This window comes from Pyricularia oryzae, chromosome 7 (assembly GCF_000002495.2).
Source record: "Pyricularia oryzae 70-15 chromosome 7, whole genome shotgun sequence".
NCBI classification, from domain to species: Eukaryota; Fungi; Ascomycota; class Sordariomycetes; order Magnaporthales; family Pyriculariaceae; genus Pyricularia; species Pyricularia oryzae.
In genome coordinates this window covers 2,450,009-2,475,780 of record NC_017854.1, presented here as the reverse complement: position 1 = coordinate 2,475,780, position 25,772 = coordinate 2,450,009, and the positions used below count along the sequence as shown (strand labels likewise).

Here is a 25,772-nt window from a genome sequence, read left to right as displayed (position 1 = left end):
GCTCAATTCTAGCTATCTTTGCAAGTTCAAGAGAAGAAAGCCGGGTATTGCGATTAATATAAATAAGGTAGGTAGTTAAGTTAGTGTAAGCTTGTTCAATGCCGATACCCAACGACCACGCTCCAAGCGCCCAGTTCCCAAACCCATCTTTCCGCTCTTTTCATCGAGTATACAAAAGAGAAAACACAACGTCTAGAGGTCCATCGTCTGGATGGTGAGCTATCCCAAAGAGACAAACACAAAGGAAAACAAAGCAAAAGACACGGGACAACAAGGTCCCATCCGTCATCATGATTATACCAAGAAATTTTCTCCGTTCCGCAACCCCGACCTGTCTTTGCGTGCTCCCCCCATCAATTCGTATTACAAAGGCCCCTCCGCTCGCGCTTCCGGAAGACCGCCATGACGCACGCCAGCGACGGCATATGCCCATGAGAATTATCCACACCACCGCTTAGGTCCGCTTCAACATCAACCCACTCCCCACACATCTCATGTTCCTGCCGACGACCCTAATCGTCCAGACGGAACATCCTCCTCAGCGTTCCAAACTTCTTCTTCTTGGTTTTGAGTGGGATTTTCTCGCCTCCGACAGCTGGAACGACCTCGTCCGTGTTATCGCCATGTACAACAACAACCCCGCCGTCGCCACCAGCGACAGAACCGACAACCGTGTCCCCATTCGACATACTGCGCCGCGAGTTCTTGAGTATCCCTGGCCTACGCGTACCGGTCAGGAGGTTTCCTGCGGACGACGGCCGCTCAAGCTTTCGGGGCCCACTCTGTTGATCCTCGTTTGGACTGGGGGTAGCTAGTGGCCACTCATCGGCCTCGCGTTCCATGGGCGCTGTTGTCCGCCTTTGCAGCTTTGGGCCCGAACTACCGCGCATTGCGGCCAACTGTGCCGGGCTCCTTTCCAGTGCCGTATCCCGCCGGGCCGCACTGTCCATCAGCTCCCCTTTCTGAATCGGCGACGACGGCGCAGAATTTTTCCTGCGGCCGAGCACAGCGGCCATAAAGCTGCCCCGTCGGCTCGTCGGGCTGCGTGGCGGCGAGTTCAATGGAGTTCCGTTTCCGCTGCCACCGCCGCTTCCGCTCCCATTCCTCATGAGCGAAGTGCCAAGGGCCGGCGCACTACCAAGAGAGCCGCGGCCTGATCCTGAACGTCGAAGCTGCGACCCCCCGAGGGTGGACGCCTGTCGCGTGGGACGGGCGACAGCAGTCGAACCAGCCCGGGAGACCGTGGTTTCAGCCCCACGACCTGTCAACTCATCATCACTGCTGTCTGGTAGATCCGGCGATTCTTCCTGCACTGGTTTAGGTCGAACCGATGCGCGGGAAGCAGCAACGTTAGGTTTGCCAGTGCGCATGGTTTTGGCACCCAGCCCTGTCAGGGGTTTCGGCGCCACATCAGCGATCTCATCATCGCTCGAATCCTCAAACCGGCTACGGAAACCCCCACCTCCAGCATCGTCATCGTCGCTCGAGTCACCAAACCTTGACCCAGAACCCCTATTCTTTGTCTTTGATTTGAGCCCAAATGACGAAAGATTGATGCTGCTTCCACCCCCAGAATTGCCACCTAGTTTCGACTTGCTGCCGCCGTCACGCAGCGATGACCTCATCCGTGAGCCGTTCATACTGATAGGCGGCGGAGGGGCTTTGTTTGAGCCACGCGTCGAGTCACCTGGAGGGGAGAAGCTTCTCATTGAGAAACGTTGGTTGGTGGAGGGGCTCTCTGTTTGCTCTGCTGCCGATGATCCACGCATTGTCCTTCGAAGAGAGAAGCCGCCAGGCTCGCCATTCGAAGACCCGTTCGTGGCTTTCCTCGTTGTGCTTCGTCTGAAACTGCTCTCGCTCGAAGTTGAGCCACGTCGCTTGAGCACTGGCGGGAAGAAACTCGTCATAGTTCCGCTACGGTGCGGAGGGGATGCGGCAGTTGGGCTCGCTGGCTGGTGGGCTCGGTGCGCCGCTCCAGCAGCGGCCTGGGTCGTTGTCAAAGGCGATGGAGCGGGAGCACGCGATAGCTTTGTCTTCTGAACGGGGGCTTGCACAGCAGGCTCTGGTTGCTGAGCAGTGGTACGCATCGACTTTCTGAGCCGACCGTTCATAGCCGTAGAAGCTGGGGCCGCCTCCTCTAGGGCTTTCTGACGCATACTCTTTCTCAAGACTGAGTTGCTCGGAAGGGCAATCTCATCCGGAGCTTTGGTCCCAGGCTTGATCATATATGTTCTCTCGGGATCCCTCTGTGCCTCCAATATTGCCTGCTTTTCAGCCTGCCTCTTCTCTACAGACTTTTTGCGCCGTGGCTTCCTCTGCTCATCTCGGGCCTCCTGCTCCAGATCGGCATCGGCACCGGCCTCTTCATTGGCCTCTCTCTCCAGCTGCGCTCTTTTATCAGCCGTGAGGCTCCTCCAGTAGGCCTTGGCAGCTTCCCAGTCATCCACGGGAGGAGAAATGGCAGGTCCTGATGCGTTGCCCTCTTCGGGTACGTCGCTCTTTTCGACAGATGGCTTTGAAGAAACCTCTTTGGATGGATTAGAACTTTTGCCTACCCCAACTGTCACTGGGCCCTCTACTACAGCATCAAGCGACTGAAAGCCAGTCTCGTCAATGTCAGACAGGTCCTCGTATGCGTCGCTGTAAATGCTTGTCCCCTCGCTGTCAGAGTCATCCTGGACGGCCGTGGTCGTGGCTGCGACCGTCGCTGGTGTATGATCGGTTTTGGCCGAGTCCAAAGTCTGAACCACAGGCTCCGTTATTGTCTGTCTTGTGATCGGCTCGCTGACCTTGCCCTTGATTCTATCGCCTGTCGCAGGCTCAGCCTGTCCCTGAACTGTGTCGTCAGAGTCCTCATCTGGGAATCCACCTGGCAGGTCGAACTTTTCTTCGGCGATTCGTTGCTCTTGAGCGGGGTTCGGGCTTGCTTCTGTGACGGAGATGGATGGAATCGGGCTTGAGTTGTTAGATTTAACTCTGGTGCCCGCACTTGGCTGCGACGCGTTCTGTACGTGAATCGAGGGAGAGCTAGACATGTCGCCAGAAGCCTCCGGCACGGTGGCCAGCTTGGTTGGCATGAGCTCCGACTCGACATCGGGCACCGAAGTAGCATTGCTGTGTTGCGTCGATAGCGTAGGGGTATCTCTGAGTGAGTCCAGGTCACTCTCAGAACTGCTATCACTAGACATGGAAAGATATCCGCCCTCTCTAGAGGTCACCACAGGTGGGAGAGGCTCCCTGTATCTTGACGTGTTGGCTGGAAACCTCGATGCGTAATCCGAGGCAATGACTGATGCGATAGCGCGGTCTGTAGACTGGCCCAGTGCCATATCGCCACGCTGATCGTTTACAGGGCTTGAAAGTGATTGCATAGACGGCGAGTCAGGTAAGGATGGGGAGTAAGCAGACTCGGACGGCGTGACCAGCGGTCTTTCGACCTCTTCGACGTGCTTCTTCTTTTCGGCCCTTACGCTACCGAACGACGGGAGCGCCGGCCGAGGCTTCATGACCTCGTCATCGTCAATGCTTGCATCATCCTTCTTCTTGCTCCTGCCAATATTGCTAAACCACTTCCGTCGGTTGTTTGCCGGGCTTGTCTTGGTTTCCTTGGGCAATTCAGCTTGCGGAGTTGCTGCATCTGATGACTCGCTATCATCCAGAACCAAGTCCCGATCATCGAAGCTGACCCTAGCAGACTTCTTTCTTTGGACTAAAGAATCGCTCGGCATGTTTGCAGCGCCAGCCTCGGATGCATCATCGGCCGAAGACGCACCTCTTGGGGAGCCGTTCCTGGGGGAGCTGTACTGCTTCAAAGCAGATTTCCTGGGGCTGATTGAGCGGGGAGGTGGTGAATGCCTGACTGAGAGATTTCTCTGAACCGGCCCAAAGTGGGCAACCCGCACCGGGCTTGTGGAGAGACTCCTCAAGTTCTCGGCATATGCAGTGTCTGAATCCCTTGCAACGAACTTATCCTCACCTGTCTGACCACCATTCGCCCTTTCTGCAGATGGTTCTCGTGGCGTTGGGGACGTTTTGGATGTGTGTTGAGGCTCGTCGACTGCTGACACAGGGGCTGCCCGTTCAGGTCGTGTATAGACGTGCTGTCTCGAGGTGACAGAGTCAAGAACATTTGAAGTAGCACGCGAAGGCTCCGGCTGGGCCTGCTTCGGGGCCTCTGCTTGGACAGCACGCTGGGCTGCTGAAGGACTCCGCATGCGTTCCTGTGATTGGGGCTCCAAATCTGGAGGAGGCGAACTCGGCTTTTTGTTGGTTTGAACTTCCGGTCTAGGTTCTGCTGGTTTGGTAGCATGGTCTTGACCATGTTGGACGTAGTGTCTTGAGCGCGGCTTGGCTTCCGCTGTTCCATCCCTGACATTCTCGATTTCCTCAAGCTGACCTGTCGATGTCTGTGGTATCGGAGCAGGGGCGTGAGTTGGGTTTGACAACCGAGTAGCAGTCTGATCCGCGGCCGAAGATCTAGATGCACTTGAGTAACTTGCAGCAGCCGTTGCCACCCTTGTGGCGGGTACCGCGGATCCCTGGGTTCTCCCTAATGTTCCCTTCGCCAGATGACTCCCTGCCCTCGTCGGTCTTTTCTGTTTTGGCGCCTGCCTGGGCTCTACGCCGTTTAGTATCTGCTCGAGTGCCTGAAGTTCTGCCCTGGATACCATCCGACGCGAGTTGGGGTCGTATACAAGTTCTTGGGCATCCGGCATTGACGAGGGGCGCTGCCTTGGGGTGGACTGCCTTGGAGGCGGAGATATGGTAGCGGAGGTGCGTTTACTCCTTGTTCGAACAGGGCCATCGTAATCGGTATCTGAAGCAATTGTACGCTGCCGCTGCTGAAATGCCATAGGCGTTTCCTCGGCTAAAGGTGTGGCCGGGGGTGATCCAACACGTTGGCGTGCCGGATAGGAGAAGTTTACTGATGCTCGACTTTCTGGTCTCGTGATGGGATCTTGCAAGTGAGGGGTCGGGTTGGATGACACGACCGAATCTGAAGTCCGTATGTTGTCGAGGTCTCCGACAGCAGGGCCTCCGAACCAAGTTCCCTGGCCCCCCTCTTTTAGTTTCTGTGACGCGACGCGGACAGGCGGGGCAGAAGCGCGCCCACTCCCAGATCTCTGATGTTGCTTCTGGTCTCTAGATGGTGGGAGCGCTTGGACGCTTTCAGGGATCGAGGGTACCGGAGGGGCGCTATCGTAGTCGGCCACGTGCGCCACTCCGTTGCCATTTGTTCCCGGAGAGCCCTGTGGCTGACGGCCATGAGGGCTGGGAGATCTAAAGGTGCGCTCGCCCATAGAACCCGAGCTCAAAGAGCGACGCAGCGATGGATGTGGACTCGCCGTACCGTGAGACGAGTTTGCCGACCCGGCGCGACGACTTCGTCGCCGGGGAACCACGCTGGAGACATCGGTCGGGGTGTGCGGTCGAGCTTTCAGGGCGGCAGCTGCAGCGGCTTCGGACAGCGACGGTGAGGACTGGCGCTGGTGAAGAGATGAGAATGCCGACAATGCAGCGGTCGCGGCATCTGAATGCGCTGTGCTGGATGTCAATGGTTGCTGCTGCATGCGCATCATGGTTAATTGTTAGCGAAAGGTGCCTCGAGGCGCGCTGTTGCTGCCGCTGCAATGAACCGGCGATGCACGGAAAGAAATAGGCATGGAGATTGACGGGTTTTAGATGGGGCAGTGGAAAGTCACTAATGAACAGCAGAAAGGTTCACAAGCAGTAGTCGTCGACCGGCAACCGGCTCAAACAGATCGACATTAAGACACGACGATGGGTAGGATAGCGCTAGGGACCAAGACAATGACGACATACCGAGTTGGGAGGGCGCCGCCGCTTGGAGCCAAAAAGCGACATTGTTTAACGGCGGACTGTACGAAAGGCGCCACTAGTTTAGCGGGCAAATGTTTAGTTGTGCATTGAGGCAGACCGTAGCATGAAGGTAGGTAAGGTAGGTGCGTGTGCGATTTCGAAATGCAGTGCGATGGTAGTTGGTATGATTCGTGGGCGAGCTATGCGCACCGTCTTCTGCTGCTGCTGCCTGTCAAAGGTCAAAACTGGCGACGGTCGAGGCGAAACATGTCGGGCGCGTGCACGATTCGGCAATTCCGGCGATCTTCAGGGTTGGACTTTAGGGGTCGTCGGGAAATGGAGAATACCAGCGCTAGGGCTGGAGGGAGTGGGAGAGAAAAAATATAAGAAACAGCTCGCCAGAAACAAAAAATTGATGACGAACGCTTTACAGCAAGAAAAGAGGGAAGTCATTTGCCTGGGAGCTGGAGGTCACCTTGTTTGGTGATTGAACTGCGCCGCGCTAAGCAGTAACCGGATTAGCGGATACCAGCACGTAGTAAATCTACGGCAGTGATCCATCAGACCCACTCTGTCAAAAGATGAGTCCCGCCAATCCCGCGCATCATCCGACGAACAACCGCATCATTTTGTGCAGTAGCAGGCAGACACTATCAAGTAATGGACGATAATCGTCAACAATCTGTGCAGAATTTAACTGACATATGCTTGCAGAGCCGTCGAATACTAAAAGCTTAGCAAGACTATCGGCGCTGTTTCATTACTGTTCTCGATGATTTCTCCCTTTATTTGACGTCTTGGTGTTGGTTGCTCGTTTTGTTGACGTGTCCCCACAAAGTCAGTGCATACTGTATGTAGTGTGTACATAGTAGTGTAGTATTGGATACCATCCGTACCGTATTTTGACGCAACAGGATAAACGTGCGACGGTGATGTCATGTCAGTTCACTGCTACCATATTGATGCCTGCCTCCATGGCCATCTCTCACTCAGCCAATCTGCATCATCTTGGAATTGATGAGAAACAAATATTGAAATGCTCATATGATACGGAGGTGCGAAAGAACACCAAGTAATTAAAGTTTGCCCATTAAAGTCGCTATGTACCTAGGCTCGAATACAGAATAAATGCAGCGAATAATTACCGTTATGCATGTTGTGGAGTGTTCGGTCATTCCGAATCCGGCTGTAGTTCGATTACTGAACAAGGGCCCTGGTCTGAAGCACGGGCCACTGATGTCGACAGGCAGGCTCCATTGCAAATTTGCAGCAGAGAAAATCACAGCCAGCTGGAGAAGAGTAGAGCATATTCCAAGCGTGCTACTGCCGTGCTGTACTATACTGATTGAAGTTCAGACCACGTGAACCCTTAGTCCACACCACACCTTTTTGGCGAGTATCAGACTGTGTGAGAGTGATCACCGCAACAGAGACAGGCGAGAGCTACATGCAAAAGTTGCTGTCGTGAGCCGTGCAGAAGGTCAAATCCCAAATTTGATTTGGCAGGGTATCAAAAGTGACTCCAAGAACAGGAGGCGATAAAGAGTCTGCAGCCCGGGCAGCTAGACTCGGGCTAAGATTCGTAAAGCCCAAAATTTGAAATGGCATCAACCCGATGAAACAAACCATAAACCACCCAGACCGGACTGAAAACACAACATAACGGCCTACGGGGCCAAACCCGTCCGACCAGCCATGTCCTCCATCAAAAACGCGGCCGCGTCGTCACTGGCCAAGGCGACCTCGGCGGCCGCCAACGCCGTGACCCCGGCCCCGGCGTTTGTGCCCCGCGCCCGCTTCGAAGTCTCTTCGGACATCACCCGCTCCTACTTCTTGGGCCATCACCAGGCCGCCGTGGCCCGCATGTCAAAGGTGCTCTCCAACATCGGCCTGATCATTGAGTGCCGCGACTTCCGCGTGCCCATCTCGTCCTGGAACCCCATTCTCGAGCACAAGCTCCAGTCGCTGGGTGGCCACCAGGCCATCCCCCGCATCGTTGTCTACACGAAGCGGGACCTGGGTCCCGGCAGGCCTCGGGACCTCCCCATCGTCGATGCCCTGCGCAGGTTTCACGGCGCCGAAAGCTCTTCCGTCGACACGCCGGGTGGCTTCGTTGCCAGGGAACCAGCAGTAGACGGGGGCAGGGAAAGAAGCCGGCGAGGCAAGGCTGACGGGGGCGAAATACCATCTGCGCTCTTCCTCGGCAAGGGCGAGAGCAACGCATCCGGCGACCGGGCGCTCATGTCTGCGATCCGCGCGCTGGCCAAGTCGGACGCCTCGCACTCTTCGCACCTGCTTGGCCTGCGCGCCATCGTCATAGGCATGCCCAACGCGGGCAAGTCATCACTACTCAATCGGCTGCGTCACCGGGGCGTCAAGGCCAACACCAAGGCGGCATCGACGGGCGCACAGCCGGGCATAACGCGGAAGCTTGGCACGCCGGTGCGGATCCTCTCCAACGAAGCGGACGAGGACCTCCCGGACCGGGGCGTGTTCGTCATGGACACGCCAGGTGTCTTCGTGCCCTACGTCGGGGACCCGGAGAGCATGCTCAAGCTGGCACTGGTCAACTGCGTGCGCGACGGGCTCGTCAACCCCGTGACCCTGGCCGACTACCTGTTGTACCACCTCAACCTGCGCGGCCAGACCAAGGCCTACGAGTGGCTGTGCGCCACGCCGACCAACGACGTCAACGTCTTTCTCGAGTCTGCCGCCCGCAGGACTGGCAAACTGCTGCCCGGCGGAGTGCCCGCCATCGACGCCATCGCCGAGTACGTCATTTCCCTGTACCGGAGGGGCGAGCTGGGAAAGCTCGTGCTGGACGACGTCAACGACGAGACCCTCAGGCGGGCCAGGATTGCGAGTCTCAACCCCCCTACCAGCTTAAATCAGGCTAGGAAGGCTGAGAAGGAGAGGAGGAGTATCGCAAGTAAGGAGCGGTACAGGGCTGGACTGAAGGGTAGTTAAAGATCTTTGGAGATCATGTCCTTCTTGTACGTTTCTTTCCCCAGAGACCACAGATATCGTGAAATTGGGGCTGTCTGTTACCACATCTGTAACAATATGTAACATCAACTGGGTACTTACTGTCTATACATGTAACATATATGAATGATAACATCAAAATCCAGTGCCAGCATGCTTAGTGTTGAGATTTTACCCAATTGTCCAGGAACGTGGTTATTTACCTAATAGCCCAATCCGATCAAAGCAATCCCATCCAACATCTTGGGCATTAACGATATGTTGCGTACAGTACTGTAGTCCTCAAAAAGAATATAACCCATTTATACCCAAGTATCATACAGCTAAAGAAGAAAAATGCCACTTGCGTGGCCTGCAATTGCCAAGCAAGCTATTCATATGGTTCCTGTCAAAACCATGTGGCAGCCCCTCGTAAAGGGAAGTAAATAGACCACCAAACAAGCAACGAACGCCGTGTCACACCTATATGTCACAAAAAAATAAAATAAAAAACCTTCGCCTTTCGCCGTTATTGTCGGGTATACCAAAAAAAAAAGAGAGAGAGCCCTGCATTCTCCTTGCTCAATCAGCGCCTATCCATCCCAGAAAACACTGGAAAACTCGAGAGCTTCAGGGACGGCCAGCCTGGTTACGCCAAGAAAGTGATTGACCAAAGATTGGTAATCCCTATCCGCCCAGTTTTTGCGAGGCCACTGTTTATGACCTCGTATCGACACCAAATACGGTGTGCCATGATTTGATCTGCCCCTTGATGAAATCCAACCGGTCCTGGATGTTCATCTGGCCTTCACTCTTTTCTCCTTGACGGTTGGCCCCAAACGTCCCACTATCACCGTTCGTAACGGCGATCATTGGTGTCCGGCCCTCGCCCGGTGATGCGCCGTTGACGTCGCTTCTCGATAAGGAACCCGAATTGGCTGCTGCAGTAGATGACGCGCCGTTGAGGGCCAAACTTCCCGTCAAAGCCTTTGTAGTGCTTTCGCAAGTTGAACGATTCGCCTTGTCTCGCTCGGTATGCGTGTTACCTGCTTCCTGTTCCTGTCTCTGTCGTGCCTGCCTCTCCTTCTCCTCTTCTTTTCTCTTCTCGGCCGCTTCACGGTCTATGTTAAGATCCTGCTCCACTCGTTGGGTGAAATCGGTCCAATATGCTATGCGCCGCTCCATATCCAACCAGGACATTTCTTTGTCTTTCTCCTGCTTGGCTTGCGTCCTTGCGTTTCGTGACCTGGATTGGCCTGGACCAGTGCCACCCGCACTTGTTGTACCTGCAACAGGATCCGGGACGTCGCGAGACTGTGACCGCCCCGGGGAACGGTCACGATCTTTGGTATACTGGTTACGGCCCTTCTTCCGAGATCCGGACTTTTTCGATTTCGAGGAGCTTTTATCCGTCTTTACTTCAGGTGTTGGCTGAGGAGAAGCTGCTATTGGTGGAGGCGGTGGAGGAGGTATCTCAGCAACAGGTGCGGTGGAGCGAGCCGTCGTTGTCCGAGCGGCCAAGGGAATTTCTTCAGAGATATCCGAGTCTGTTACGTTGAGCAAAACTGTCAGCTTAGAACTATGTGCTTTAGTGCGCATGAAGCTGTCCACTTCGGACTCACCATCAGCTCTCCTTCGCTCTGCACGACTCTTGCGCTTGTTTGCAGCTTCGGCCTTCTGTTTCTCGCGCTCTTCCTTTTCTGCTTTTTGCAGATCCCGCTGTTGGTTTCGCACCGTAGGATTTCGCGACTTGCTCTTCTGCGAGCTGGTTTTCGATGGACCATCGTCAGAGTCATCTTGAATTGCGCTTTCGTCGACAGGTGTGGGAGATCTAGAGCCGGTTCGTTGACGTTTAGTAAACTCGGTTTTCCTGGTAGCATTCCAAAGTCAGTACTCAACTCGCCCGTGGAGAGGTTAGGCGCTAATCTCACTCTTCACTGTCACTGCGACCTCGTTTTACCCTCTTGGTGCTGCCCTCGGAAGGCTCGCCTGTGCCAGCCTCTTCTTTGCTTGCCTCAATGGCACGTCTTAGTTCTTCTTCCTCGTCATACACATGGCGACTATTCAAAGTTGAGCGACGCTTGTGACTAGCAAGTGCCGCAGCAGCAGCCCTACTGCTTTTGCTTTCCCTGCCTTTAGGAGACTTCGGTGGCTCTTTTTCCTTCTCCTTGCTGATTGTGTGTCTAGAATTTGATCGGGATGGGCGATTGACCGGTAGGTAGAGTGAATATCGTTGTCTGGTGAGAAGCCAAAAATGTCAGCGGTGGTGTTCAACACCAGAATACAACGAATCCCCGGTCTGGCAATTTCGTAGTTGCGAGGGTAATTTTCTGTGGGTGGCCTGTAGTGCATTCTACACTTTGGCCGTAGAGGAAAACTCGAGGGAAGAGGGGACCAATACTTACCCATTGCTTGCAACGGAGATCTTGTGTAGGTCTTTGCGGCACTTTTCGCAAAAATATTCATCGGGACTCGAGTCCGCGTTCAGGATGCCGACACAGCCGCCGTGCTGCCAGACCTTGCAAACATCACACTGAAGGAAAAAGCCTGCGACTTCATCCGGCACATCGGCCGCCAGGAAAGGTTCAAGATCTAACGCTTCCTTGGCAGCGGCGTGTTTGTGGTCATCCTTGATCACTGGCGGACCGGGATAGTCTTCAAGCCCGCAAATGCAGCGGACAGATTCGTCGTCCTCTTGGACTTCATTGTCGCTGGAGGCCATGGAGTAGGCGCCGGCGTCGGCAGTCTTTTCTCTGCTAGAATTATCAGCTTCCCGCACGCGGTTGCTCCGTAGAGACCGGACGAGTGGTTCGGCGACAGCGAGTCCGTCGTCTGGTGGTTCCGAAACTGATGAAGCAGTAAGTTGTGGGGACGGGACTTTGTTGGTCGATGATCTGGACGACCGTTCGGCGCGTCCCGATGTACTTGAAGAACTAGAAGGTGCCTGCGATTGTGATTGACCGGGTCGTGCTCGAGAGGATCTTCTTGTGTCTGATTCTCCCATGGCTCGCAGCCGGGGCCGCGGCTCTACCAAGGCGAGAGAAGAATGGATGCAGGGGGGCGCGGTGGAAAATGGTGTCGGTAGAGGTTGGAGAATGTGATTCAACCCAATAAAATGTCGACAGGTATGTAAGGACGGATAGAGAGTCTGATTGACACGTTATTCGACAGGAGTAGTCGGGCGACAAGGTGGGCGACGAGGATGGGAATCGAGTTTTCTATTGCGACACGAGCGAGGAAACAAGGCGGAAGAGTCGTCGTTGCAGCATGCGACAAGACACCATGACTGGCAAGTACAGAGCTGGATTGACAATTGGCAATAAAAGAAGCCGGTTCCTTTGATATGTATTTTTTGAGGAAAAGTTAAGTGGGATCAGTTGTGTGGTGATGGTCGTGGTGCAGCAAGGAGATCAACTGAGCATCTCACGCCTGGGCTTGGGGGAAAATAAGAGCGCCTAGTGTCTGGCGGGAGCTGCTAGAGACGCCGATTTGCTGTGTGCGGGGCCGGCCATTGCCTCGCGGTAGGTCACGTACCAGCGAGCTGCAGGCAAGCTCCTCTTTCGCGATGGCAGGGATCAGTCGACAGTGCTGACCAATGATGGAAAACTGGGTCCAATTACTGCCGTCGCGGCAATACAGTAAGTACCGTGTACATTTCTGTATCGATAAAGGCCCCTGCAGGAGGAGAACCCTAACCCAGCAAGCCTGGTCTGTATTTGAGTATTTTCCCAATGTGTGTTTGGAGACGACCTGACTTGATGCCATGTTAAGTTATTTAGCCAGGTAACACCTTTGTTTGACAATCAACATAGTTCGTAACAGTTTATATTAGAGAGGGGTCAATCCAAAAATCTACTCTCTCAACAATACCCGACTGTGTGGATTAGTTTACTGTAGATATCTTATAGCAAGTTTATGGATTGTGAAGTGGGCTTCAGGTCTCCATCCACACGGCATAGTAAGCTGTAAATAATTTGCTATTGATGGCACGAGAGCTTTCTCTGCTATCTATTCGGGTAGGTAGGTACCTACCTAGTTATCAGGCTGTACTCTGTCACTACTCCGGATGCAACCTAGCTAATAATGTGCAAAGTATCAATATGCAGATTGCGTTGAACAGCAGAGATTCAAATGGGTGGCACTACTGCCAGGAGCCCAGTAATTCGAGAAGGAACTAGATTTCATCCCTCTAGAGGGTTTCGGGAGTTTGGCCAATGTAACAATCTTTAGACGATATATACGACAGTTGCAAGACAATTTACTCGAGTGCACTGAATGTCACCCCTCCGGAATAAACGGGCCGCAATGGACGAGGTGGAGCTCTCTCCGATTTGCTTCGCGGGGCCCATGCCGAACAGCAGAGTTTAGTGACGTAGTGGGTAGGACCGTAACCTAGATTTTCACCTGTGCTACTTGAGAAAGCATATGTGAAGCCTAAGTCAATTCTCTTGCATATGGGCACTTAGATGGCAGGCTGCAGCAAGTGCATATGGAGACTTCCCAACAGGGAAAAGAACACAAATTCAGGAAGTGAACAATTGAGTTGTAGTGGGCTGTCGATATCCTCATGTCACCGGATAAGATAGATGCAGCCACTTTCAAATGGGGGGCAGCTAAAATGGAGGGTCAAGTCCAGGGTTGACGTACCTTGCCGAAGTAGGACCACGTCTCTTTTCGGATTTTTGGTGGGTGGAAAACCCGTCCGACCACCCAAGTTGTTGGTCTCCCTGCTTAGTCACCCAGGTCAACCACACACAGCGGTCACAGCTTTCATGCCAATCTCCCATGCCACATGCGAGCGAGGGTCTGGGCTGGCTGTAGTGGCTAGTTGGGTCTGGTCGGACCAGCTTCCAGCCCAGTCATTAGCAATCGACCGAAAAAGCCATCATTGACCAGATCTGCTTCCTTTTTTACACACACGACCAACCTAAATCAATTTTGCCCTGCTTTGTGGCCGAGAATAGCAAAACTTCGAATCCACGAGACGTTAATACTGACCAATCAACCCCCCGCTAATTGCTTGCTGAAATCTGCATTGTCGTCCGAGTCGCTCACATCGCTCCCGGCGAACCCTCGAATCCAGCCCAGCCGTTGGACGTAGGTATGTGCAGTGCTTTATCAAAGACCGCAGCCCGGACAGACAAGCAAGCAAGCTCTCAGATTGGGTGGACACCTTGGAATGCAATATGTGAACCTCGATACATCAGATTTGGGTTATAACTAGAGTGCTTGCTTGCATCGTGTCTGGCGGGCTCATGATTCACCTCTCAATCTTGTCTGACCCTGGTTTTTGAACAGAATCCGACCAACGCTACGCTGTTATTTTTTTAGCCAAAGCTCATAGGCCGACAGTCATTTCGTCTCACCCGATTCTTTCGCTTCTTCCTTGCTTTCACTCTGGAAATAGCCGTGTTTATTCAAACACGGCAGGATAATTCGCTATAGCAGCGTCTGTCGGAGTAGGAGTTTTATGCTTCTTGGGATGCATGATGGGTGCGTTTGCCTCCCAGTCATCAAGCACTGCTGGAACATTGTTCTCTACCAAGGCACGGCCAAAGGCAGTGTTGTTGCTTGCTTGCTCATCTCCTACCTCCCCAACCGACGTTAATGGTTGTCCTGTTCTTTCTGCAGCACGATATAGCGAGAGTACATCCCCCGAATCGACGACATCCCCAATGTTCCCCGATCGTCCAATCCACCCGTTACCTAAACGTCGCCTTCGCGAAAGACTTTCCCCCGAAGTTGCCGATTCAATCGAGTACCCGCCAACGCCACCAACTAGCGTCTTCTACTACCCCTACAAAGAGGAGGATCCCGATGTTTGCAATGGCAATCACTGTTCCAATGGAGCCACGCAGAACGGCGAGGAGGAAGATCCGTCGCGGGTGCGGAGAAGTCAGGCCGTGCCGCGGTCTGCTCCGAGCATTCGCTCGATACCCTTCCGACTAGCCCAGAAGCAAGACCCCGTCTATAGTAGCTATTCACAGCTTCCGCATTCAACGGCTTCCTCGATAGACGGTTACGATACGTTCGAAAACACAAACAACAAGAAGAAACGCAAGGTTCCTGATACCGCTTTGGGTCACTCGTTGAATGATTTAGGGACTGGACAATCCTCGCCTTCGACCCCGGTCCGCGTCGTCCACCAGGACGGTTGTGACGCGAGCTGCAGCGCATATCATTCTATGGGCTCCGGTAGCCCAGGTCTTTCTGGACCCGGGAGGGGCCGGTTCGGCCGCAATAGAACTGGTAGGAGCCCTTTGTCAGAGAGCAACAGAAACAATAGAATGAGACCTTCAATGCGCTGGTCTCCATTGTCAGGTATGTTCTACAGCCGCTGTCTTACCGTTTGCCAGCACTACATTCCCACGCCTTTGCATCCCTTGAGCCAGCCACCCTATCCAACCCCCGCCACTTCCTATGCTTCGCCGTTTGTCGTTCACTGCATTCTTCGCTCTTGACACTCGAACACCTTCGCACCTGCCTTCCGCCCTTCGGGAACTGACCACCATACCATTTGCACGGCAGCTCCGAGTACAGGAATAATATCTAATGCCATCTCCAAAGTTGATAAACACCCCCCTTCCCACCAGGGCCAAGAGAACGTCAGCCTCCTCGATCTTCAACGAAGTTCCAAGTCAAGCCCAGGGTCAGGTCAGTTTACATTCACCTGCGAGTCTCAAGTCCCTGGGTCTGCAAGCTGGCCCGGGTCCCACGGCAGGACGCCCAATGGGACGCCCATCCCACCTAGACACGACGTTTCTGGTAATTCATCAAGGCCGCCTTGGCCCAGCGGTGTTCCTGCAGGCCACCACTCGGGCCCCGTGCCACCAAACTCGAGAGCAATGCCGGGACCTCCGCCAGGGGCTCAGCCCCCGCCTCCGCGACCCCGTCGCCGACGTACGAAGGCCGGCGAGTACGCCAAGGCAGCCCAGGATCGGCAGAATCAGAAGCAGCACGAAAAGTGCAGGGGTGTTCATGACGAAGAACACTGGCTATGTTTATTCTGCGAGTACGAAGACATCTTTGGCGAGAAGCCAATGGCGTTGATCCGGTCATACGAAAAAAAGGACAGGCAGAGGCGTAAGGATGAGGCCGAGCGCCGCCGGCTTTTGGAAAAAGCCAAGGCTAGAGGCCGGAAAGGCAAGAAAACGGTCGCCGGCAAGGGCACGGGAACGGGCAAGGGTTCTCACGACCCGGGGCATGACTATCACGCCCATGGTGCTCACGAGCCTGTGGTTGGAGGTCGCAGTCATAATCACGATCATCACACATGCGGCCAACATCCTTCGCATCATCACCATCATCATCATCATCATCACTGTAGTGTGAGTCATTCAGTGCATTGCGACGACCCCAATCACCACCATGAGTACGAGGACGAGCATGATTACCATGGTCATCACGAGTATGATGATCATTACGATGACCTCGCCTCGCCGGAGGGAGAAGGGAATGATACCTTGGACACAAAGAGCAGCGACTCCCAGGACGGACATCTTCACAAGAGAGTAGCAGCAGGTGGTGGCGCTGCTGGGCCGCCGGGTCACGCTCGGCCTCCTGATATGGCGTCGGCAGCAGTAGCGTCACGCAACGGACCGCCCCCGGTCCGAGTCTAGAGCGAGAGGATCGGAGGTCTGTATTCGCATGTCTTCCACCGAACTGACGGCTTTGATACTGCCTTGTTTCCACTCTGGCAGGGGTTTTTCAAGAAACCCACAACACCAGACAACATCAATCCAGACTGTTGAACAGTTGCCCATGTGTCTACGGGAAATGGTGGTGATGGTCAGATGGCTTTGTCTTGGTGAGATTCTTGCCTTTCGGCTCTGTGCTAGAAAGCGGTGGAAGACCGGAGCAGTTGCACTTAGTTCTGTTAGTTTCGCACACAACCCATGTGCTCACGCTCTTTCACTCCCCGAAGAATCTACTCCTCTCCAAACCCAGCCCCTATCCGTACAAACAGCAGCCACAACACCAGTTAAATAAGCACTTCATGGCCCCACCACATCCCCTGATAAACAAGAAATGAAAAAAAAAGAAAAATCAAAAAAAAAAAAATTTCGAAGCCCTTTGTCATGGCTAATTTGCACCTGTTAGCGGGGTTCGAGTATTGATACTTATCAGTTCGCAACCACTGACTCAAATCTCATGCATGCAAGAAAAGCGTCAATACAAGGTGTCTTGGGAATAAACTCTGGTTGGGTATTGCACTTGATTGGTCAATCATGCATAAGTAGCGCAGGACGGTTTGGTCTCGGTTCTTTTCTAGTATATGGCCTATCTATCCCATGCCTTGTATGCAAAGCGAACATCAGTTTCCCCAGCAGCGCAAGATAGCTTATATAGAGGACCAAGTCAATTTGCAGGATAGACCATTAAGTATCAAGTTCACTCCCAGATATCTTCCACAAGGCTCTGTATATGCTCCCGACAGCTTCATCCTATGAATACTAGACTCCCGTGTACTATTAATTGAGTGGGGTCTTTCCAAGACAGTCAAGCCTACAAGGTCTTCTTTGACATGTTTTTTTTTTCGGGAACTGTTATGAAAGAGGTAATGCCTTGCAGACCACGTAGACGCTCATTTGCTCACCTCGGAATCAGTACTCAACCAATTGCACAAGAAATGCTGTATCCTCAAAAATGGGCGTCGAACCAGCCATCAGAAGCGCTGACACGGCAGTGCAGGGTAGGCGATGCAGGGTAGGATTTACAGCACAGTAAGAAGCATGACAGGCTAGCCAACAGGCTTCTCGGCCAAAATAAACCCTAGATAGATACTCTAGACTTGGTAGGTTTGTCCGCATTCGTAAAAGAATATTCCCTGAATGATTTTCATGGTGTGAATTCGTGCTTGCGCATGGGTGCTTTTTTCTTTTGCTTTCTTTATCAAAGAAAAGCAACCAACATGGCTTCGGTTATATTTCCCAGCATTTTCTGTCAAGCCGTCTACATTCGCAACAAAACAAGTGGAGTATAATTTCTTGCAGCTTCTTTTTCCAGCCTTGTCTTGTCAGCGTTCACGTTGTGCTACGGCTTCAAATAAGTGACACGGGTTCTACGTTTTCTGACTTGGTAGTGCCCCTCGCATGTCAGAGGTCCGACAGAGAACTTGTCATTTCTTTTTTTGGCATGTCATTCACTTCTAAATGACACAACCTTTCGCGCACAGATGGCAACAAAACAAGGGTAGAAATGTCAATGGAAAAAGTAAAAACTGTTCATCGTAACTGTTGTATTACAAAGGTGACCGCGTTCGAATCATAAAGCTCATCGTTGTTCATCTCTTATAGAATTTGCCTAGTCATGGCGCCCGAGTCGTCGCTTTGCGACAATGTTTCCCCAAAGGTCCTGTGTCCAATGTCGGATAGCTAGTCCGACATGCGCACGGCACCCTCAGTCGCCGAGGCCTCGTGTTGCTCCTGCTCCTGTCCCTGGTCCTCCTGCTGGAGCTGCGACTGCTCGTCGAGCTGTTGCGATTGCTCGAGGTGCTCATCCAGTTGCTGCGGTCCCTGCTCATGACGCTGGTGACCCTGCTGCCCCTCGGTATGCTCCTCCAGCTGCTGCTGTTCCTGCTCGTGACGCTGGTAATGCCGTGGTTCGTGCTCTTGCCTTTCTTCCTCAGCTGCAGCTACTACAGCTTCCTCTGCCGTGGTCAATGGCTCCTGTTGTTGTTGCTGCTCGCCATCCTGCTCCTCAGGCGGCGGCGGCGGCGGAGCATTGGGGTCAACCCACTCCGTGTTGACGGGGCGGCCGGTGGTCGGGTCTATGTCGCTCTCTTTGCGATGGGGGTTCTTGCCGACGTTGATGACGGCTTCATTCTCTTTTCTGCCAAAAAGGACCAGGTCGAAGCCCGGTGGAAGAATGCTGTCGGTTCTACGTGGGTTGGAGTTTATGGCTTGTTAGTTCTCTCGTGCCTGGTGATTACCTGTTTATGTGATACGTATGACAGGGGAATTGGAGAAGAATACGCACTTGAGCATATCCTGCTTAATGAGTCTCGCCTTGTCTCTCAATGCCTGTTGGTCTCGTGGATGCTCAAGTGGCACCTGGCCGTTCCTGATGGCCTCGGCGATCTTACTCCACTTGGCATCATAGGCACCTACAGCACCAATGAGACGCTGGCAGTCAGGTATGGACCAGGGCACGCGAGTCTGCGGTGGCTTCGGGTTACGCTGCCTAGCTAGAGCCGAGATGGCCCTGGCATGCTGCGACATCTGCAACAGATTCGGTGCGGTGGCGACGTTCATCACAGACGATGGGGCGGGAGAAGCAAACGCATCGCTCGCGTTGTCCAAGCCGGTAGTAGTGCTGTTATTGCCGTCATGAGCGCCATCTACAATGGATTCGGGCGGCGCAGGATATTGGGCCGAGTCGCCGGCGGTCAGTATCGGATCAACAGGAATCTGCGGCTCCATCTGAACGCGTTTGGCACGAGAGCCACTGGTACGTCGGCGTCGGCGGACTGGAGGAGGAGGTGGTGGCATCGACTGGCTGTCAGGGATGCGCTGATCCTGCTCGAAATCGTCGTCATCATCCCCGTCATCTGTGGGACGAGGACGCTTCTGACCCCGTGCTATTCCTGCGCGGCTATTGTTTACTGGACTCGGGCTAGCAATGTGCTGGCCTGCCATTCCCAAGCGAATGAAAGCTTGTACAGCATCCGCGCTAGCTCTGTGAGTATTTATATTTGTAAGTTATTATCCGCTTGCCTAGAACAGATGGTAATCTTTGGCGAGTTCAGATGTTCAACTTACGCCGGGCTATACGGGGATCGGCCAAGGACAGATTCTCGAAGGCGAGTTGATGCAGGTGTGCCCAGGTTGGGGTCGAAGGGGCCCTGGTTGAGGGGCATCTCCATCAAGTCAGTTGTCACACCACCAATCCAGCTCTGGAGCACACTGCGGAAGCCAGCAAAGTCAAAGTGCTCCTCGATCTTGGAGATGACCTCGGGCACGTTATTCACGTGCTGTCCTACAAGCTCCTTGATTTCCTGACACTTTTGGCAGAACTGTTCCTGTGATTTGCCTATTGCGGGCAACTCTTTGAAGCGATATTGCACAGAATCGCAGCCAGGCAGCCCTCGGTAGCTTTGTGGGAGGGCCAGCTGCTCGTCGAGTTCGGCTTCTTTATCGACGTATTCGAGAAAGACGTCACCGAGAACCTCGATTGCAGACTGGCCGCTCTCAAGCTCACGCAACCTGGAGATGGCCAGTTGGGTTCGGATATCGACCGCAAGAGCAAGCGTAGCCTTCTCCCACTCGCCTCGTCCAAGGAGTGGAATGGGGATAAATACTGCAGGGAAATATTTATCGAGCCGGCCAAGAAAGAAAATATGCTCTTCTGGGGCGTCACGTAGAAATGTGAAATCATACATGAGCTCGGAAAGGTTGACGATCGATGCTACAGTCTTGGCAGTCTCAAAGGGGGCATGGCCATATGTGTACTGTAGTCGTTCGCAGAGATCCTCTGTATCGCGAATATACGTAACACCCTGAGAGCAGTACGGACGCTTGAGAGCGTTCAGAATTGTATGGGCAACGCTCAGTTCTCCGATCCAGACGGTATCCTCTTCTTGGGTCTCCTGAGAATTTCGCTCAGGGTCTGAAAGAAGCTGGTGTAGCTCGGTAGCTGCCTCCACGAGCTTTGGTAAGTTCTTCTCTAGGGCTCGAGCCACGCCCATTTGACCATTAACACCTCCTGGAGTATAAAATGCATCAGAAGGAGCCATGCTGGCCTCTCTAGCTACTACAGAGGGCGTACCGGCTGAGCGAAGTGTTTATAATTTGGTTAGCCAGTATTTTACTTTGTATTGCACGTGACTTGGCTGTTTGGTGATTGCACCGCAAGAGACATCCAACAGAGTGAAGAGACTTGCCTTGATACTGCGATGTGTTCATGTCATATTCATCAATTTGAGACTGATCCGGCGCGGCACTCGGCAGGCTTCGGACACTTCGAGTATCTGTCTCGTCCCTAGGAGCAAACCTGCGTCCAAAAGTGGGTCGAAAGGTTCCCGGCGTGGCCGCCGTGTTTGAGACCAAGCCTGGAGTCGGAGCAGTCGCTTCAGGCGTGGCCATGATAGAAACCTGAGCCGCCGGAGCCGCTGCCTTCGGCTTGGCTGCTCGTGAAGGAGCTGATGCTGCCACTGTAGTCTGAGGATTTACGTTGTTACTGGTACCCATGTTGCCAACACCGCGCTTCCGCGTTCGTGACGCGATGGGTGAGTTGGCAGTTGCCATCTCGGCAGCCTGAAGTTGGCGGTGGGCCATACCGGGAAGCGTCTTGTCGTCGTTGACGCGACGAACGATGCCCTTTTGACAGGGAGCTCAGCACCTCGTTATATCAGAGAGGGAATATAATTGATGATAGAAGGAGGGTTGGTGTTGTTGACGCCAGAAGGGTTAGGGTAAGGGTTTGCGATCAATGAACATTTTTTACATCCCGGGCGAAAAGCGAGAAAAACATCAGCAACTGGTGGTCTGAGAATTTGGGTGTGGATGTGACCAATGAGAGCCAGGAGCCTTGGATTTGCGACGCGTCTTTGTGGAGGCCTCAGGCAGCAATCTTTGCACGTGAGATTATTCGAATTGCGCTTGCCCGCAGTAACAAAACACGTCAACACAAGCTTGGCATGGAAGGTCAGCAAACCAAACCAAACCAAACTCAGCAAAGCTTCCAGTAACCTCCCGCTGCCCCACATGCCCCGTTCACCCCTGAATCTTTAAAGATTCTGGACTCATGTGGAGTACCAACCGGCACGACAGCTATTACGAAGTAATTTAATTACCCGCCCCTGATCATCACTCGTCCTACAGTTGCGACGTGAGGGCGAGAAACGACCCTGGAGAGCCTCAGCAAACTCAATTCATAAGATGCGAGTTTTGCGTAGTGCAGTGTAGATTCTGGGGTCATTTAGGGAGACAGAAAAACTCATTTGTGCGGAAGAGCTCCCTTTGTAGCTATGATCGAATAGCAGAACAGCCAGAACAGTTTACCCAGGTTGAATGGGCTTTTGCTGAGAACAAGGTAGCCAGCGCTGCCAGCCAGCCGTACCAGATGAGTATCGGAACGCAGAAATGCGCCCACGTTCCCTTGAACTTGCATGATAAAGGTAACACTGCAATTATACGAATATCGATAAAGTAAAAAAGGATGCAATGGCGACAATGCTCAAGTACTACGGTATTCAGTCATGGAATTGAGGCAATAAGGCCTAAAAAAATACTGCGCGCAATGAGGAGGAGCTTTTGTTGGTTCGCAGTGGCTGTGTGCTATGCCAGAAATAAATCAGGGGGTAGGTCCCTTACGTACAAAACAGAGAGTGAAAAAAAGGAGGCCCTGTGCTTTTTTTGTCTTGGGTCCAGTGTCGCATGCCACGACTAGAATTGATCAGGGATCTACCTGAGTGGTGTCAGATTTGCTAGCGCTTCTCAAGTCGCCTTCTCCCTTTTTTTTTCTCGATTCTAAATTTTCAGCCTCGTTTGTCTGTTGGGCTGTTTTCTCGTTCAATACCGTACGATAGTAATTCGTACTTTATCTAGCCATTCTAGTCCCACTCCACCGGTGTCTTGGGCGACTCCTCGGCACGCGCCAACCGATTTTTAGTGGTTCCTGGTAGGTACTGTACGAACCACCAACACCGTCTTTTCCGGTCTGCCTCAAGTCGAGCCGTTGTCCTTGTCGTTGTCGTCGTCATCGCTTCAGGGCGAAAAAAAGACCATCCAAACGTCTCAAAGTTTCACGACTCACGAGACTATTTCAATTATCTAATTTAATAGTATGAGAACGTCGCCTTCGTAGGCAGATTCAATTCCAGTGTAGAATCTCTCTACAGTCCAGTCGACACGGCCTGTTCAAAGGCAAACCTTGTGCAACAATCGAGTTCTCATCTCCACGTTTGCGATCTCGACCGCAACCATGAAGCTTCGGAGCATCATCCTCGCTTCATCCCTCGCAATAACCGCTCTGGCTGGTCCGGATGCTGCCGCCGTCGCGGACAAGAGCTCCAATGCCGTAACAGCACCGGGCACCAAGGCGGGAGCAACCAAGGATGCCCCCGTCGACGGCAAGGACGGCAGGCCGCACCATGGACCTTTTGTAGAGATCGAGAACTTGCGCGACAAAGGATCGCCGGCAGCTTCCAGCGACTCTGACATCCCAACGCTCAAGAAGGACCTGCCAGTGCTCAAAGACAGGCCGTCGGACCCTACCGTCGTCAACGGCAAGAAGATCCCCGAGTCGAACGACGGCATCATGGACGACAAGAACCGGGCGCACCCGAAGGAGGGCACGACAGGAACCAGCGGTGGCGTAAGCGAGAAGGACAGGGAGCGCAAGGCCAAGGAGGGCCAGACGGGCGAGCGGGTCGAGAAGAAGCCAGAGACTCCTAAGGAGGCCCGGCCGCTTTCGCACAGCGAGCAGGAAAAGGTGCTGAAGAGCGGCGGAGGCAAGGACGTCAAGGACAAAGATTTGGCATCGCTGAAGGATACCAAGGCAAAGCTCGCGTCATCCATGGATAAAGATGCCAAGGACAATGCAGATGATACAGATAAGTTCTCGGGACTGGATGTACGTTGTGAACACCTATTACGCGTTGTTAGCGGCAAGCGTGATTCACAGTAGTGAGCTAACCGTGTTTTCGACACATGCAGAAGCCATCAGACCTCCCGGGGAAGACACACGACAAGGCTCCTCCTATCCCTAACTCGGCTAACAAGGACCATCTCGATGTCACCCAGGGCAAGAAGCAGCCCGTATCGACTGGCAAGACCCCGCAGCTCGCTGCCGGCGCCGATGGCGTTCTTCAGCCTCTGCACTCGTTCTGCCTCTCGCTCACCATGATCCTTTTCTCCGAGATTGGCGACAAAACCTTCCTTGTGGCCGCTCTCATGGCCATGAAGCACGACCGCATGGTCGTTTTCTCCGCCGCTTTCGCCGCCCTCATCACCATGACGATCCTGTCGGCATTCCTGGGTCACGCCGTGCCGGCTCTGATCCCCAAGAAGCTCACCAGCTTCATGGCGGCTGGCCTCTTCTTCGTCTTCGGCGCGCGGATGCTGCGCGAGGGTATGGCCATGTCTCCAGACGAAGGCGTCTCGGCCGAGATGCACGAAGTGGAGCTCGAGCTGGAAGAGAAGGAGTCCCTCGCGCGGAAGCAAGGTATGCGTGGCCGCGCCTCGCCCCATGCTTTGGAGATGGGTCTCGGCGGCAACGGCCACACGTCTCGCAAGTCTCGTGGCCACAACTCTCGCTTCTCCGCGCCCCACCGCAGCCCCTCGACCTCGCCTAGCCGGAGCCCGAGCCCGCGCCGGGGCGGCAGTGTCATGAGCGCTCTTGCTGGTCTCAACAACCTGCTCAGCCTGCTGCTCAGCCCGGCTTGGGTTCAGACCTTTGTTATGACATTCCTGGGCGAGTGGGGCGACCGCAGCCAGATTGCGACCATTGCAATGGCGGCTGGACAGGACTACTGGTGGGTTACGCTAGGTGCCGTGTTGGGACACGCGTGCTGCACGGGTGTTGCCGTCATTGGTGGGCGGGCCATTGCCGGGAAAGTCAGTCTCAAAGTTGGTATGTGCACTTCCTCTTCTGAGTGTCTCAATATCACCATCGTATCGTATCCTTGTGTATTAACATTATTCTTGTCACAGTCACTGTGGGCGGTGCCTTGGCATTCCTTCTCTTTGGATTCATCTACTTCATTGAGGCCTTTTACACGTGAGAATATGATGAAAACACAACCAGCCAGCGCGTTTGAAGCAGCATGCCAGCTCAGCAGTCGTCGATTGAGATGGCAAACTCTCATCACCATGCGCAGGCACTATAGAAGCACCGAATTACTACTATTCTTGTAATATGACGACCAAAAAAAAAGCCAACACCACAACAAACTTGTCTTCTCCACGCATACATCAACATGTCAGAATCTTGTATTTCTTTCTTACTTTTTATTCTTGTCATCACGGGCACACAACCATTTTTTCGGGAATAGACGCAATGAGGGGGCCTCAAATGTAACGCTGTAAACTCTTTTTTCTATTTTTTAGTGTCTCTTCTGGGGCCACTCTCTCCAGGGGCAACCAGGTACTGCGGGAAAGGCGGAACGGTCAAACCTACAATAAGGGGGAAAAAAGGAGGGAAGTATGGAATAATCTTGTCTTTGCTCCGCTTTTGCTTCTTAGTCTGGACAGGAATTCAATTGTATGATACCAAAAGAATGAGGACAAAGAAGGCAGGTATCGCTGATTCTATATTTGTATGGTTAGCGCTGACTGCTGAGTATGGTATGACCATACATGAATGGCCTGCGTTCCCGGGAGATTAGCGAGAGGCCTTTTTGCCAAGCTTTTGTAACAGAACAGTCAAAGCGGATGCTGTAAATGTTTACGTGGGTATTAACAGCATCGGCAATTCGTCAAGTTCTTTATCGAGTCGTAGCAGGAGGAGTAGGTAATGCAGGTACATAATGTATGCAATAGACAAAAGATAAAGGCCGCATACAGCTGTGAGATCCAGTGGATCTCTGTACACATAGATATGGTTAGAGACACCTGAGTTTCTTGCAACTGAACTTCTATCGCAGATGGCTGATAAACGAGATCAAGCCGATAGGCAGGCTTTATTGTGGGGTCAAAATCAGGTACAGAGGATTTAAATCTCAAATCTTGGGATTTGGTAAAATATTAATTTTGCCTTTATTAATAAACCCCCCCCCCCCCCTACTTGATTGTGCATTATGCCCCGGGATAAGCTTCTAAAAGTTGGTTACTCCGTATTTTATTACTAGGAACATGGGCCGCCCCGAAATCGGCAGAGGAGGGAGAAAGTTCGATTCAAAATTGCGGAGTGGCGGGCGGAAGCTTTGAGATAAACCCCTGGTTTTCCGTTTCCACGCAGCCGGATGCAACCGAGACAGCACCCCTAGGCTTTTCTGTTGGGCTCGGGATAAAAGGGGGTTCAAGTCATCTGATGATTCTGACACGTGG

The 25,772-nt window shown here is 53.2% G+C and overlaps 7 protein-coding genes across 7 annotated transcripts; 4 read left to right on the top strand and 3 right to left on the bottom strand.

The window, feature by feature from the left end:
* Nucleotides 1-16: 16 nt before the first annotated feature.
* MGG_02533 (uncharacterized protein) lies at nucleotides 17-6,249 on the bottom strand. The gene is made up of 2 exons (XM_003721225.1): nucleotides 5,824-6,249; nucleotides 17-5,564 (listed from the first exon to the last, which is right to left on the bottom strand). The coding sequence occupies exons 1-2, from the start codon at nucleotides 5,863-5,865 to the stop codon at nucleotides 513-515; spliced, it is 5,094 nt and encodes a 1,697-aa protein (XP_003721273.1). The 5' UTR covers nucleotides 5,866-6,249; the 3' UTR covers nucleotides 17-512.
* Nucleotides 6,250-7,117: 868 nt separating this feature from the next.
* MGG_02534 (mitochondrial GTPase 1) lies at nucleotides 7,118-8,992 on the top strand. The gene has a single exon (XM_003721224.1). The coding sequence runs from the start codon at nucleotides 7,516-7,518 to the stop codon at nucleotides 8,785-8,787; it is 1,272 nt and encodes a 423-aa protein (XP_003721272.1). The 5' UTR covers nucleotides 7,118-7,515; the 3' UTR covers nucleotides 8,788-8,992.
* MGG_02535 (uncharacterized protein) lies at nucleotides 8,896-12,224 on the bottom strand. The gene is made up of 4 exons (XM_003721223.1): nucleotides 11,190-12,224; nucleotides 10,716-11,021; nucleotides 10,407-10,654; nucleotides 8,896-10,331 (listed from the first exon to the last, which is right to left on the bottom strand). Exons 1-4 carry the CDS (start codon nucleotides 11,786-11,788, stop codon nucleotides 9,502-9,504), a joined length of 1,983 nt encoding a protein of 660 aa, XP_003721271.1. The 5' UTR covers nucleotides 11,789-12,224; the 3' UTR covers nucleotides 8,896-9,501.
* Nucleotides 12,225-12,382: 158 nt separating this feature from the next.
* MGG_18033 (uncharacterized protein) lies at nucleotides 12,383-12,962 on the top strand (the record flags this gene model as incomplete). The annotated part of the gene is made up of 3 exons (XM_003721222.1): nucleotides 12,383-12,422; nucleotides 12,693-12,742; nucleotides 12,891-12,962. 3 exons carry the CDS (start codon nucleotides 12,383-12,385, stop codon nucleotides 12,960-12,962), a joined length of 162 nt encoding a protein of 53 aa, XP_003721270.1.
* A 659-nt stretch (nucleotides 12,963-13,621) lies between these two features.
* MGG_02536 (uncharacterized protein) lies at nucleotides 13,622-17,188 on the top strand. Its single transcript, XM_003721221.1, has 4 exons — nucleotides 13,622-13,885; nucleotides 14,083-14,277; nucleotides 14,416-15,105; nucleotides 15,352-17,188. Exons 2-4 carry the CDS (start codon nucleotides 14,271-14,273, stop codon nucleotides 16,401-16,403), a joined length of 1,749 nt encoding a protein of 582 aa, XP_003721269.1. The 5' UTR covers nucleotides 13,622-13,885; nucleotides 14,083-14,270; the 3' UTR covers nucleotides 16,404-17,188.
* Nucleotides 17,189-17,960: 772 nt separating this feature from the next.
* Nucleotides 17,961-21,226, bottom strand: MGG_02537 (uncharacterized protein). Its single transcript, XM_003721220.1, has 4 exons — nucleotides 20,666-21,226; nucleotides 19,545-20,553; nucleotides 18,763-19,461; nucleotides 17,961-18,663 (listed from the first exon to the last, which is right to left on the bottom strand). Exons 1-4 carry the CDS (start codon nucleotides 21,057-21,059, stop codon nucleotides 18,159-18,161), a joined length of 2,607 nt encoding a protein of 868 aa, XP_003721268.1. The 5' UTR covers nucleotides 21,060-21,226; the 3' UTR covers nucleotides 17,961-18,158.
* A 936-nt stretch (nucleotides 21,227-22,162) lies between these two features.
* Nucleotides 22,163-25,284, top strand: MGG_12672 (uncharacterized protein). The gene is made up of 3 exons (XM_003721219.1): nucleotides 22,163-23,358; nucleotides 23,442-24,357; nucleotides 24,438-25,284. Exons 1-3 carry the CDS (start codon nucleotides 22,708-22,710, stop codon nucleotides 24,506-24,508), a joined length of 1,638 nt encoding a protein of 545 aa, XP_003721267.1. The 5' UTR covers nucleotides 22,163-22,707; the 3' UTR covers nucleotides 24,509-25,284.
* The last annotated feature ends 488 nt before the right edge of the window (nucleotides 25,285-25,772 follow it).